The sequence below is a fragment of the Poecilia latipinna genome, unplaced genomic scaffold, assembly GCF_001443285.1.
Source record: "Poecilia latipinna isolate Pla-1442-1.1 unplaced genomic scaffold, P_latipinna-1.0 Scaffold330, whole genome shotgun sequence".
In the NCBI taxonomy this organism is placed as follows: domain Eukaryota; kingdom Metazoa; phylum Chordata; class Actinopteri; order Cyprinodontiformes; family Poeciliidae; genus Poecilia; species Poecilia latipinna.
This window is the reverse complement of record NW_015112946.1, coordinates 23,418-35,125: the sequence shown is the minus strand read 5'-3', so window position 1 is coordinate 35,125 and position 11,708 is coordinate 23,418. Positions and strand designations below refer to the sequence as shown.

The 11,708-nt window shown below is 40.1% G+C and overlaps 1 protein-coding gene across 1 annotated transcript; it reads left to right on the top strand.

The window, feature by feature from the left end:
* The first annotated feature begins 317 nt into the window (after positions 1-317).
* On the top strand, positions 318-11,355 carry LOC106949179 (DNA topoisomerase 1-like). The gene is made up of 21 exons (XM_015035284.1): positions 318-473; positions 771-795; positions 2,317-2,413; positions 2,775-2,895; positions 3,823-3,878; positions 4,018-4,125; positions 4,233-4,323; positions 4,403-4,488; positions 4,597-4,712; positions 4,786-4,907; positions 4,988-5,110; positions 5,208-5,395; positions 6,711-6,855; positions 6,961-7,104; positions 7,182-7,367; positions 7,596-7,664; positions 7,775-7,889; positions 7,983-8,110; positions 8,218-8,312; positions 8,512-8,661; positions 10,241-11,355. Exons 1-21 carry the CDS (start codon positions 441-443, stop codon positions 10,341-10,343), a joined length of 2,301 nt encoding a protein of 766 aa, XP_014890770.1. The 5' UTR covers positions 318-440; the 3' UTR covers positions 10,344-11,355.
* Positions 11,356-11,708: the final 353 nt, after the last annotated feature.

The following is an 11,708-nucleotide window of genomic DNA, read 5'->3' as shown; positions in this document are numbered from 1 at the left end:
GTGTATATAAAGTAAAATTGAATTTTTTTTAAGTATTTTTTAACGGACTTACAAATTATTTTATCCGTTTTAACCTTTGTTTTTCTCTAGTTTTGATAAACATAACTTCCGAATGTAAAAAAAAAATCCATAGTAGGGTTCCAGTTTTGGATGCCACGGGAGCAGGTGAGGGCAAACCTGACGAAGAGTTTGGGGGAAATTCAATAATGCCAAGACTGACGCCTACGTGTTTATAACTAAAATTATTGGTGTACTGTAGTAATAAATGCCAGCCTTCATAGATGTTTATACAAGGAGAGAGTTCTCTGATTGAGCATGCGCAGTTGACAAACATTGGGACTCCATTCCAGGCTGTCAGTGAGGGTTCCCTGAACCTCGCATCCTGAACTGTCGTCCTCAGTCATAACTTTATCTGCTCTCCAAACAAAAACAACTTGACCATGAGTGGGGATCATGGACGCGGAGACTCTCAGGTAGCTCTCGCTTCATAGTCGAGGTTTTTTCTCGCTTGTTTTAAATCAAGATTTCCAACCACAACTGACATAATATGAGTAATAACCGTCACGTTATGAAATAAATGTGAATTAACTCTGAAAACTGAAGCAACTATTCGCAGAGAGAGCCCTCCAGGTATCCAGGTTGTTTGTGCTCTTTTTATTTTGTGTTGTTATACAGGAACGTATTTCTAGGTTGCAGTTGTAACTTGAACAGCCAACCTACCGGCGTTTTTAAAATTGAAATAATAAAAATATTTTCCTCACAATTTTCAGGTCAACTCTGGATCTAAAGGAAGTGGTAGGTCCTTTTCTGACGATTTTCTTTATTCATCCTGACTAGTTTCTAACCCTAGCCGCTGGTACCTGTCTACTGTTAGTTTTTAAAGGACAGAAATGGCGTCCCAGAGACTAAGTCCCTTCTCCTCCACTCTCTTGCGGCTATTGTTCAAAAAGAAGGTCTAAAATGTGCATTTACCACCCTCGGATTTCAAAACTAAAGGGATATTCTGAAAGAGGCTGATCTCTGGTAAATTTTGCATGCCTTGGTGTGATGATATACGGATGCAGTTGTGATGAATTTTGGAGCCGAAAGTGATGGAATTGGGGTTGAGGACTTAGTCTCTGCGCCATTTTCTTTTCTGTGTGTAGCATCCAGGGCGCCGCTGAGCGAGCCAGCTGTCCGCCGTGATATGGAGGCGAGAGCGGGGCGCTTATCGCATCTCAGCACCGGCTGCTCTCTGCCTCCATCCCTGTCAGAGAGCCGTTTATCTGCACCACCAAAAGAAAAGTAGATAATAGGTTCAGAAACTCTGATCCAAACTGGAGGAATTTGCCCACAATTACTGAAAGCGTATGCTATTTTAATCTAATTATAACCCCCTTATGTGACACTTTAAAAGTTGAGAGTTTCTTATCTCTCTGTTAGGTTACATTTGTACTGATCGTAGAGAAAAAAGTGGGAACAGCTTTAACTCCCAACTGGGATTACCAAAAAAAACATGAAAATTCTTCCCTCTGCATAAAAACCTTTATATATCAATAATAGTTTTTTTTCTTTTTTTTTTTCAAATTCAACAAAAAGCCGTACTTGTTTTGAGCGATGCTATTAGTGGTGCTTTTGCTTAGTGACTAAAAGTATTTATGTCTTTGAAATGTTGTCACATTTTGTCACATTTATGAATATGGACTTATTTTTTATTTGCAATTGTACAAACTTTACAACAATGTAAAGCGGAAAGTGGAAACAGATGATAATTTATAGTTGACTAATTCATATTTTAAAAAAAGACATCTTAAATGACATGAAAAATTTTTCCCTCAGACATCACAGCTTTATCTTTGATTTGTGTTCGCCTATAAATTAATCTGCCCATTTGATTTTTTTTTTCTTTGTTTATTAATATACATGATTATTAATAAAGACTCCTAGACTCCCTCTTGTAAATTACAATCAAAAGTTACATTAGGAGTGGAACTAAATGTTGCACAGAGAACTTTGTTGATCGCAGTTAACTTTTAATACTGGATTTAAACCTCCGCTAATCAAATACGATCTATTAAAATGACTTACAACAAAAAAAAAATTGTGTGAGATTATGCTCCTTTAGTGAAAGAAGAGTTAATTTTAGTTTGCCTTACACATCCTTATCAGAGGTGGCAATAAATATCCAGGCTCTGTGTGAATTATGGCGCCCTGGGAAGAGTTTATACTTCCAGAGCTTATCCTTAAAGTTTTTTTTGTTTTTTGTTTTTTCACCAAACTAACTTATAGTTGTCATTTTATGAGTGACTCCAGTTGGATCTTTTCATTGTGTCGCAGACTCTCACAAGCATAAAGACAAGCACAAAGAAAAGGAGCACAAACACAAAGATCACAAGAAAGACAAGGAAAGAGAGAAAATAAAGCACAGCAACAGGTACACTTTTTTTTCCCTCTCTCTTAAGTTAAGAACAGAACATGAATCTGTTTTTCATTTGCCTCATGACTGATTTCTATATATCTCGCTTTACAATGTTATGTAAGGACTATGCTCACAAATATTACAGGCATTACTGTTAAGAAAACTCTGAAACATTAAATCAGTGAAGTTGATGTAAGCCAGCCACATTAATGACATCTGCAGAGCATGTGTTGTGGTTTGTTCTCGGAGAAAGAGTGGCGGCCTGCGGTATAACGGCAAAGACGATGAATATAACTTTGTGTTAAAGAAGTTTATGTCGCTGGCATGCTCTGTCTGACCTCTTGGATTGGAACTCTGTGACCTCTGTGGCTTTCAGCGAACATAAGGAGTACGCCGAGAAAAAACACAAAGAGAAGCCGAGGCACAGTGACGGCAGTGCAGACAGGCACAGAGAAAAACACAAAGACAAGGACAAAGAGAAGAGGAAAGAGGATAAGGTTTGTTGATTCCTTCTTAGAGTCTGTCACTAAGTGAGCTGGGTGACTTTTGTGCTTACCAGGTGCTTATGATCTAAGCATTTTACAGGTCTGGACAAGTATGGAAAAACAAAACAGAGCAGGGGCTGCATTCAACCACCTGTTTGTTATTCTATCCATTATTTACTGAACCATCTATGTTTTCTCTCTTGCTTTTCTACTTTAAGAATTGGGCTTGAAAAGTGTTTTCAGACTGTTGTTTTAGTTTTACCTAATGATTTTTGTTTAGTTCTTAAAACAATTGCTTATTTAATTATTTCAGCGTAATCTAAAGATAATTCATTAGTTTAAAAGGGAAATTTGGTTTTCAGCTATCACTGGTGAACATCCCCAAATCTCAGAGGTAACATCTCAACATCGAGTCTGCAGGCACAGTATTCCACCGCAGAATGTCGTGGATTACACTGTCTCTGCCCCGTCTCATACCTTCTGGGGCAGAGTATAGTTTGGAGTCAGGGATGTGACCCTTCAGCCACATCTTAGCGAAACACGTAATGCTTCATACCCGATGCTCTGGTTGGGTCCTCAGCAGCTCGTCCATCTTATTTGCAAGAGATTATGTTGCCCTTTTTAAGACTTAGGACAAAGAATGTTTAAACTTCCTCCACTTTGCTCCTGCTCCATATGTCTTTCTATCATCAAAAGATACCGTTTTTTTTTTTTTTTTAATCAGCCCTTCTGTTACTGTTATACTTATGGCCAAAATACCAGAGTAAAAGAGAGCTTTATTTACTGTTTAGCTACTGCAACAAGCAGCCACGGTGTGCAGCGCTATTCCAGAATTCCTTGAATTTTCCAGATTAGAAAACGCAACAGCTTGACAGAAGTTAGCCTGACCAGCTGCTTATTAACTTTGACTAAAGAAGTTTTTTTAATTTTTCATTACAGAGTTTATCATCCCATCCTGACAAGCCTAAAAAGGAGAAGGAAAATGGATATGTGAGGTTCGCAGTATTGCTTTATCGTTATACGTATAATATACAAATGATCAAGTACAATTAGACAGCAGCTTGACCTACCATCGTATCTCTAAATGTATGTGTTTGATTGTTTCACTTAAATGATATTCAATGTGCGATTCAGAGAGAGAAGTCCTGCTGCCATTAAGAGCGAGCCAGAAGATGACAATGGCTTCTACCCGTCTCCCAAACACAACAAGGCCACCAAACGTGAGAAGGATGATGATGAGGAGTACGTATCATTCAGATCTATTGAAATTTCTGCAATTAGCTGCTATTAAAAATGTATTTTATGCTATTATGTAATTGAACCTTTATTAAAGCAGGAGTTGTTTACAGGTTTGAATACAAGCCGAAGAAAGTCAAGGTAGAACACGACAAGAAGGCCAAGAAGAGGAAACATGAGTATGAAGATGATGAGGAGGAGGAGGTATACCAGCTTAACGTGCGTTGTTGAGTTGCGTTGGCGAAATCTCATGTTAAATCGTGTAAATTGCGTTGTCTTTTAGGATACTAAGCACAAAAAGAAGACGAAAGACAAGAAAGCAACAGAGGGAAAGAAAGCCAAAAAGGAGGAAGAGGAGAAATGGAAGTGGTAAGATAAAGTTCAGCTCAAATTGTTCTTTTCCTCAGGAAATGACAATCAAAGTACTGATAGGCTACCGGGTGGCTGATCTTTCTCTTCTCTGATTGTGTATTTTAGGTGGGAGGAGGAGAGGTACACTGACGGCTCTAAATGGCGCTTTCTTGAACATAAGGGTCCAGTCTTCGCTCCACCCTATGAGCCTTTGCCCAACAAAGTCAAATTCTACTATGATGGTGAGTATCACCTTGAAAATCAGGCTGCATGTCACAGAGATTTAACTCTTCAAGATTGTAATGTGTTTTTTAGGTAAGCCAATGAAGCTTAGTGCTCCCGCTGAGGAAGTGGCCACCTTCTTTGCCAAGATGTTAGATCACGAGTACACCACTAAAGACATCTTTAGGAAGAACTTCTATAAAGACTGGAGGAAGGTGGGGAGAATCCCTATGCAATATGTATGAGTTCAGATCAGGAAGCACAGAACACCTCATTGATTTTCCTTGTGTTTTAGGAAATGACATCAGAGGAAAAGTCAATAATCACAGATCTGAACAAGTGTGACTTCAGAGAAATGAGTGAGTACTTCAAAGCCCAATCAGAGGCTCGCAAACAGATGTCCAAGGAGGAGAAACAGGTTGGTGCTCATTTATGTGGATGCTATCAGACTTTAGAACACGGCAGAACGAGTTAATGCGTTTTCGAAACCGTTTTTTTTTTTTTTTTTTTTTCAGAAAATCAAAGAGGAAAATGAGCGGATCCTCCAGGAGTACGGGTTCTGCATCATGGACAATCACAAGGAGAGGATTGGAAACTTTCGCATCGAGCCGCCGGGTTTGTTCCGAGGACGAGGCGACCATCCAAAGATGGGGATGCTGAAACGGCGCATTAGACCCGAAGACATCATCATCAACTGTAGCAAGTAAGGATTCAAATGACTTTTTTTTAATATATCTATATACAAAAATCATGCAAATTCAGCGATTTATGCATGAATGCATGTCCTGAGGTTATGGCCCTCCTCCTGCCAGTATGTTATGACTCTTGTGTCCTGGTTCAACAACAGTTTCTTCGATCCTAATATTGCTGAAACCAGAGAGCTCTACGTGGCGAGCCAAAGAAAAGGCAGAGGCACTTACATGTGTCAAAAAAGTCATTAAAAGTCAGGCGCTGTTAGCCCGTTGAAGCTATCTTTTCTTTCTTTTTTTTCCAGTAATATTTAGACATTATCTTTATTTAGACAACTATTTTGTTTTTCTCTTTTAACCATACATTTACATTATCTTAACATTTTAAAAGGAGTCCACCACTTTTAGGCTGAGGTAAGGTTTCTATTTTTAATGACATTAGGAAGATTGTCTTCAATTAAAGTGCACTTCTATGAGAATAGGACCATCTTTTGCTTAATTAACTCCACTCTGCAAAGCATTTTCAAATTGTTTAAATTGAAGATAGAGTCATCTCTTCTGTGTTTGATTTTCATCTGTTTTTTGTCTGTATGGCAGTCATATTTTATTTATTTTTAAGCCGAGGAGGTCAGTGGAAATAGTACCTAGTTCTGCAGTATACCACAAGGTGGCCCCGTCGAACCAACCTGAATCCAGTTACGTGAAATCACATCATGGGAATCTTGCAGGGTCAGATGAGATTGAGTCAGTTTGCAGGAGTTCCTCTTTAGGATTATAACTCACATTTGTTTATCATCCTCAACTCTGTGTTCACACTCTTCATTCTTTATCTTTCTTCTTCTTCTTCTTCTCCTTCTTCTTCTTCTTCTTATCGTCTTGTTGCGGCAGCTTTTTATAGACTTTCGTTCAGTTTATTGTCATGAAACTTTGGCTTGGTGTTTCTTTTTATAATTCATTTGCAGCAACGAGTTGCCATCAGAAAGACGGCGAAATTAATATTATTCGGTGGCAAGAATATTATTATTATTCAAGTGGCAAAAGTATGAGAGCACACACTCAGATACACCACTGGCAGTGTGTCAAAGGTATTCTTCCTGTAAAAGAAAGCCAACAGTTGCGCAACTCAGGGAGGACGTGTTGATCTTCACATGCTGGATATAACCTCTGCACTGCAATAGCTTACATACAGTGTTTATTATGAAAAGTACCTCATTCTTTCTGTATCAGATGAGACTTTGTTTTTACTGATGGCCTGTAAAATAGTAGTTTTGGTGGAATTAGTCCACCATACACCATCATTCATATTAAACTAGCTGTTTGCTCCCACAGGGACTCCAAGCAACCCAAACCTCCACCAGGGACAAAGTGGAAGGAGGTTCGCCATGACAACAAGGTGACGTGGTTAGTATCCTGGACAGAGAACATCCAGGGCTCCATCAAGTACATCATGTTGAACCCGAGCTCCAGAATCAAGGTGTCTGTTTTTTCTCAAACCTTCCATGCATTCATTAGCCTTTTTTCAAAAAACATTTTTACCTCAGTTAAAGAAAAATATTTGTGCGTGTGTTTGTTTGTGCAGGGGGAGAAGGACTGGCAGAAGTATGAGACCGCCAGGCGTTTAAAGAAGTGCGTGGATCGCATTCGTACTCAGTACAGAGATGACTGGAAGTCAAAAGAGATGAGGATCCGGCAGAGGGCCGTTGCACTGTATTTTATTGACAAGGTGTGTAAACCCCCGTAATTGCTCTCTTAAATTAAGTTGAAACAATAAACTTAGACGTTGCGTTTCCCCCTGCGTAGCTGGCTCTGAGGGCAGGGAACGAGAAGGAGGAAGGCGAGACGGCAGACACGGTCGGCTGCTGCTCGCTGAGGGTGGAGCACATCAAGCTGTATCCCAAGTTGGACGAGCAGGAGTATGTGGTGGAGTTTGACTTTTTGGGAAAAGACTCCATCCGCTACTACAATAAGATCCCGGTGGAGAAGCGGGTGAGCTGCAGAATTACAACAAACAACAACACCATAGAATCACAGTAGAGCAAAACAGACCTTCAGCGTGACACTGCTGCTGTGCTTGAATGTTGGTACAGTGGTCTAAAGTTCAGATGTCACTTTCCCCTTTTCATTAGAAATGTTATGGTGCCACAGTGAGTGCAGTTAAAGAACGAGGGTTGCGACTTGTACAGTTTTTCTCACCCTCTGTTTATGTCTCTTCAGGTCTTTAAAAACCTTCAGTTGTTTCTGGAGAACAAGCAGCCAGAGGACGACCTCTTTGACAGATTGAATGTAAGAAAAGCGCCAAAAATCTGCCTTCAGGATGTGATCGGACTACTTTTAGGTCTGCGGTACTTTTCCTCGCCTACACACCATCTGTCTTTATTCTGCATTTCATCTAGACTTCCATCCTCAACAAGCACTTACAGGAGCTGATGGATGGACTGACAGCCAAAGTTTTCCGTACCTACAATGCCTCCATCACCCTGCAGCAGCAGCTCAAGGAACTTACCTGCCGTGAGCAGCTTCACTTCCATTCACTCCAACCATCTGTGTTTCTTTGAAATGTTCTTCTTTATCCGTTTCTGTTGTTGTTTGTTGGGTTCACAGCTGAGGACAGCATCCCAGCTAAGATCCTGTCATACAACCGAGCTAACAGAGCCGTAGCCATCCTGTGTAACCACCAGAGAGCTCCGCCCAAAACATTTGAGAAGTCCATGCAGAATCTTCAGACCAAGGTAACCATCCCGTAGTAAATGTTATTTTAGGAAGCAAAAAAAAAGAAAAAAAAAAAGGATGCATCATCTACACTAATTTCCTCATCCACCGTGTGTTTGTGATGCAGATTGACGAGAAACAAAAGCAGCTGTCTGCAGCCAGGAAGCAGCTGAAGGCCGCCAAGGCCGATCACAAGGCCTCACATGATGAAAAGAGTAGAAAGTGAGAACGCCTGAGAGCTGTTAGCTGTCAGCTGTCAGTAAAGTGTTTTCCTAACACTCTCTGTCCATTTTGGGGTAGAAAGGAAATACGTTTTTTTAACCTCCGCAGCTGAACGTCCGCATGATGCGTGTTTTTATTTCTTCATCAAAAGCTCTGGCTTATTTCAAGCACCCTTGTTTCTGTATTCTCTCGCTCTCAGGACTGTTGAGGTGAAGCGCAAAGCCGTGCAGAGGATAGAGGAGCAGCTCATGAAACTCCAGGTGCAAGCCACGGACAGAGAGGAGAACAAGCAGATTGCTCTGGGCACCTCCAAGCTCAACTACCTGGATCCACGGATCTCTGTTGCCTGGTATTTACGCACTTTCCTTCTTCCGACCCTGGGAATTCTATGGGTGAAAAGCTGGAACGTTGGGGTAGAAAACCGATTGATGCACACGCCAGCCATTTGTTTGTGTGTGGCTGGCCGTGTGGGCCTCACATCTACCTCGGTGACAAAAAAAAGGCAGGAAACGGCCTTGCATTGTAGGAAAAGAAGCAGCAGAGGTAAAAAAGCTAGTGGCTGCAGAATGAAAATGAGAGGAAGAAAAAGCGTGTGAGCGCCAGGAACAATGGGGTTTGTTTCTGAAAGCTAGGGAGCGTCCCCAAACAGCTCTCCTTCCTCCATGTGGGAAGTCCATGAGGAACTGTCTGTGGCAGAATGCCTCAGAGAAAGGGGGGGACAGTGGCCCGCCCTCCCTAAACGATGCTCCACTGCTATTTATGGAGAAACTTGTCCTCAGGCACAATGGACGAAGGAATGCTCCCTGCTTTAGTGTAAGGGATGGGGTGTCCCAGTAATGGGGTGGTGCCTGGAAACATGGCATACAGTGTAGGACCTGTGACAATACAGGGAAAAAGGTTAGTTGGTTGAACAGTCTGTGTTTCTACAGGACCCTGCCAGTTCACTTCATCCCGCTAAATTACTGTATTGCTGATTTGTGGAATTTGATAATAGTTTTAATAATGATAAAATTAAAATATATATGTTATGCAAGTAATATTTCACCATGAAGTTCTTTTCTGAACTTCATGGTTCAGAAAAGAACCATGCTAGACCAATACAAAGTGGAAGTGATACACGTGCCTTGGTCTGGTTGGGTTTGGCTTTTATAGAGTTCTGTTGTGTTGTTGATACTCGGCTCTGTTTCCATGGTGTTCTTTTGCGTTTTGTTTTAGTTCTGGTTATTGGCTTTGTATCAGTTAAGTCTTCTTGGATTAATTCATACATATTTACCATAATTCAATTTCACTCACAGGTGCCATTTATGCAGTTGATTAGACTCACCCGGTCCTGTTTCCACTAATCACCTCCCCCACATTTATCAGCTTGCCAGTTTCTCTCACTTCTAATTCCAATTACCTGCCTGTCACCATTATATTCTCATATATGTATTTTTAGTACCTGTACATGTTCTCCTCTTTTAAATAAATCATCTTCAATATGATACTGCCATCTTTCTGCACATGGGTCCAACTCAGCTTTTGGCAACCTCTTTTTCTTTTCTTTTTTTTTTTACAATTAAAAAACTTTAAACTGTGGAAGACACTATCTAAAGACCATGAGAGACCTTTAAAGGCAACCATTGTTTCCTCAGAAATAAGAATACATCTGTTTATCCCATTCCTTCGTCGGTACCATTAACATGATAATGTTACTTCCTCTGCATCAAAACTGACCGAAAAGTTTGAAAGTTCTTAGAGAGAGATCATATCTTTTATTCAGCTAAAACAACTCCAGAAATTTCTACAAATTATTACAAAACCGGCAGCCGTGTTGAAATACAACAACTTTAGTCCAATCTTGCTTCAGTGAAGAAGAGTTAGAATTAGAAGCACAAACTGCTGCTCGTGCTTTTGTCCTTAATTGGTTCGTCTTCCCTTCTGTCCAGGTGCAAGAAGTGGAGCATTCCAATTGAGAAGATCTACAACAAGACCCAGAGGGAAAAGTTTGCCTGGGCGATCGACATGGCCGAAAAGGATTATGAATTTTAACTGCACTTAGTATTTCTATTTGAACATTTCTACTCAAGCCTTTGATTGTACAGATGGTTTGTCGCCGATGTCAAACGATTCCACTGTGCGACGGCTGTGGGACAAAGCCAAGACGGCACCCAAGCTGTGATCACAGACAGGTTTAATAATCATGCTGTAAATATCGACCGGTTGTGTACAGGCGAAAATCAACTCTTGAAAGATCTCACCATGTTGCCCCATACGGCATCTCTCCTTAGAAACATTATGATATTGTGTATGTAGCTGCAGCTCTTTGACCGTATTCCAGCAACCATGATCACGTTAAGTATTATGTTGTGTCAGATTAAATGTTCTGAGATGCTAAGCCATCAGATCTATGGAATAATAATTCTGATAGAATAATAAATTATTATGTTTTTCAATAACATAAGAGATTATGATGATTTTGACGAATGTTTAGGTGGTGTTCTTTAAATTAAGCTGGACAAAGTGGCGTTGGCGAGGAACTAAACTCTAGCACTATGCTAACACACATTAGCACACAGAATGTCAAGTTTTATCCATGCTGTTTATTTCAGGGATGTACATATTGTCATTTTTTTTTGTTTGTTTTGTTTTGAAGCGTGTGCTGTATGCATCCTCAACAAAAAGCCCTTATTGCGCTATTGCAAATCTTTAGTGAGTGTGTGTTTCCTCAGTCTTACAGTGAACAAGGCCTAACGGTGATTTCGGTTACTTAAAATGCCTGAAGCATCATGTTTTTGTGTGCCAGAGCTCAAAGAGACTGTTCCCTCCGACAGACGGGTGTGGATTTTTGCCAAAAATGATCACATCATCTATCCTTGTAGGTGTGCTGTTTTTGTAACGCTATAATAGAGCAAGACATGTCTTTGAGAAATCTTCTAATGTGAATGAATAACTTTTGTCATGAATATTTCTTGTTATTTGATCATTTATCACACAATCCCACGCTGATTTGAAAGCTTGTTGTTGAGAGCTTTGTAGTTTTCAGAATAAAACATCAACCTTGTTCTGTTTGTCTTCTATCCTAATCTTTTCCACAGTAAAATTAAAAACTAGCTGTTTAGAGTTCATCAGGTAGAGTCAGGCAAATAATACTCAATATTAATATCACTTTCTTCATTATGAATGTATCTCTCTATTGTCTTTTGTTTTCAATGACATGCTGTGAAACAGCTGAATGAAAACAATAAACAGTGGCCGGTGTTCTTACTGTAACCGTATCGAAAGGTTTTAGGAGAAAGAAACTGAAATAGGCGCTTCTACTGAGAAAAAGTTACCTGAAGTTTACAGTGAAACTTCAAAAGAGCTTCCGGAAGTAAGGTTAATACTTTCAAAATAAAAGATTTACGTTCGTAGTCT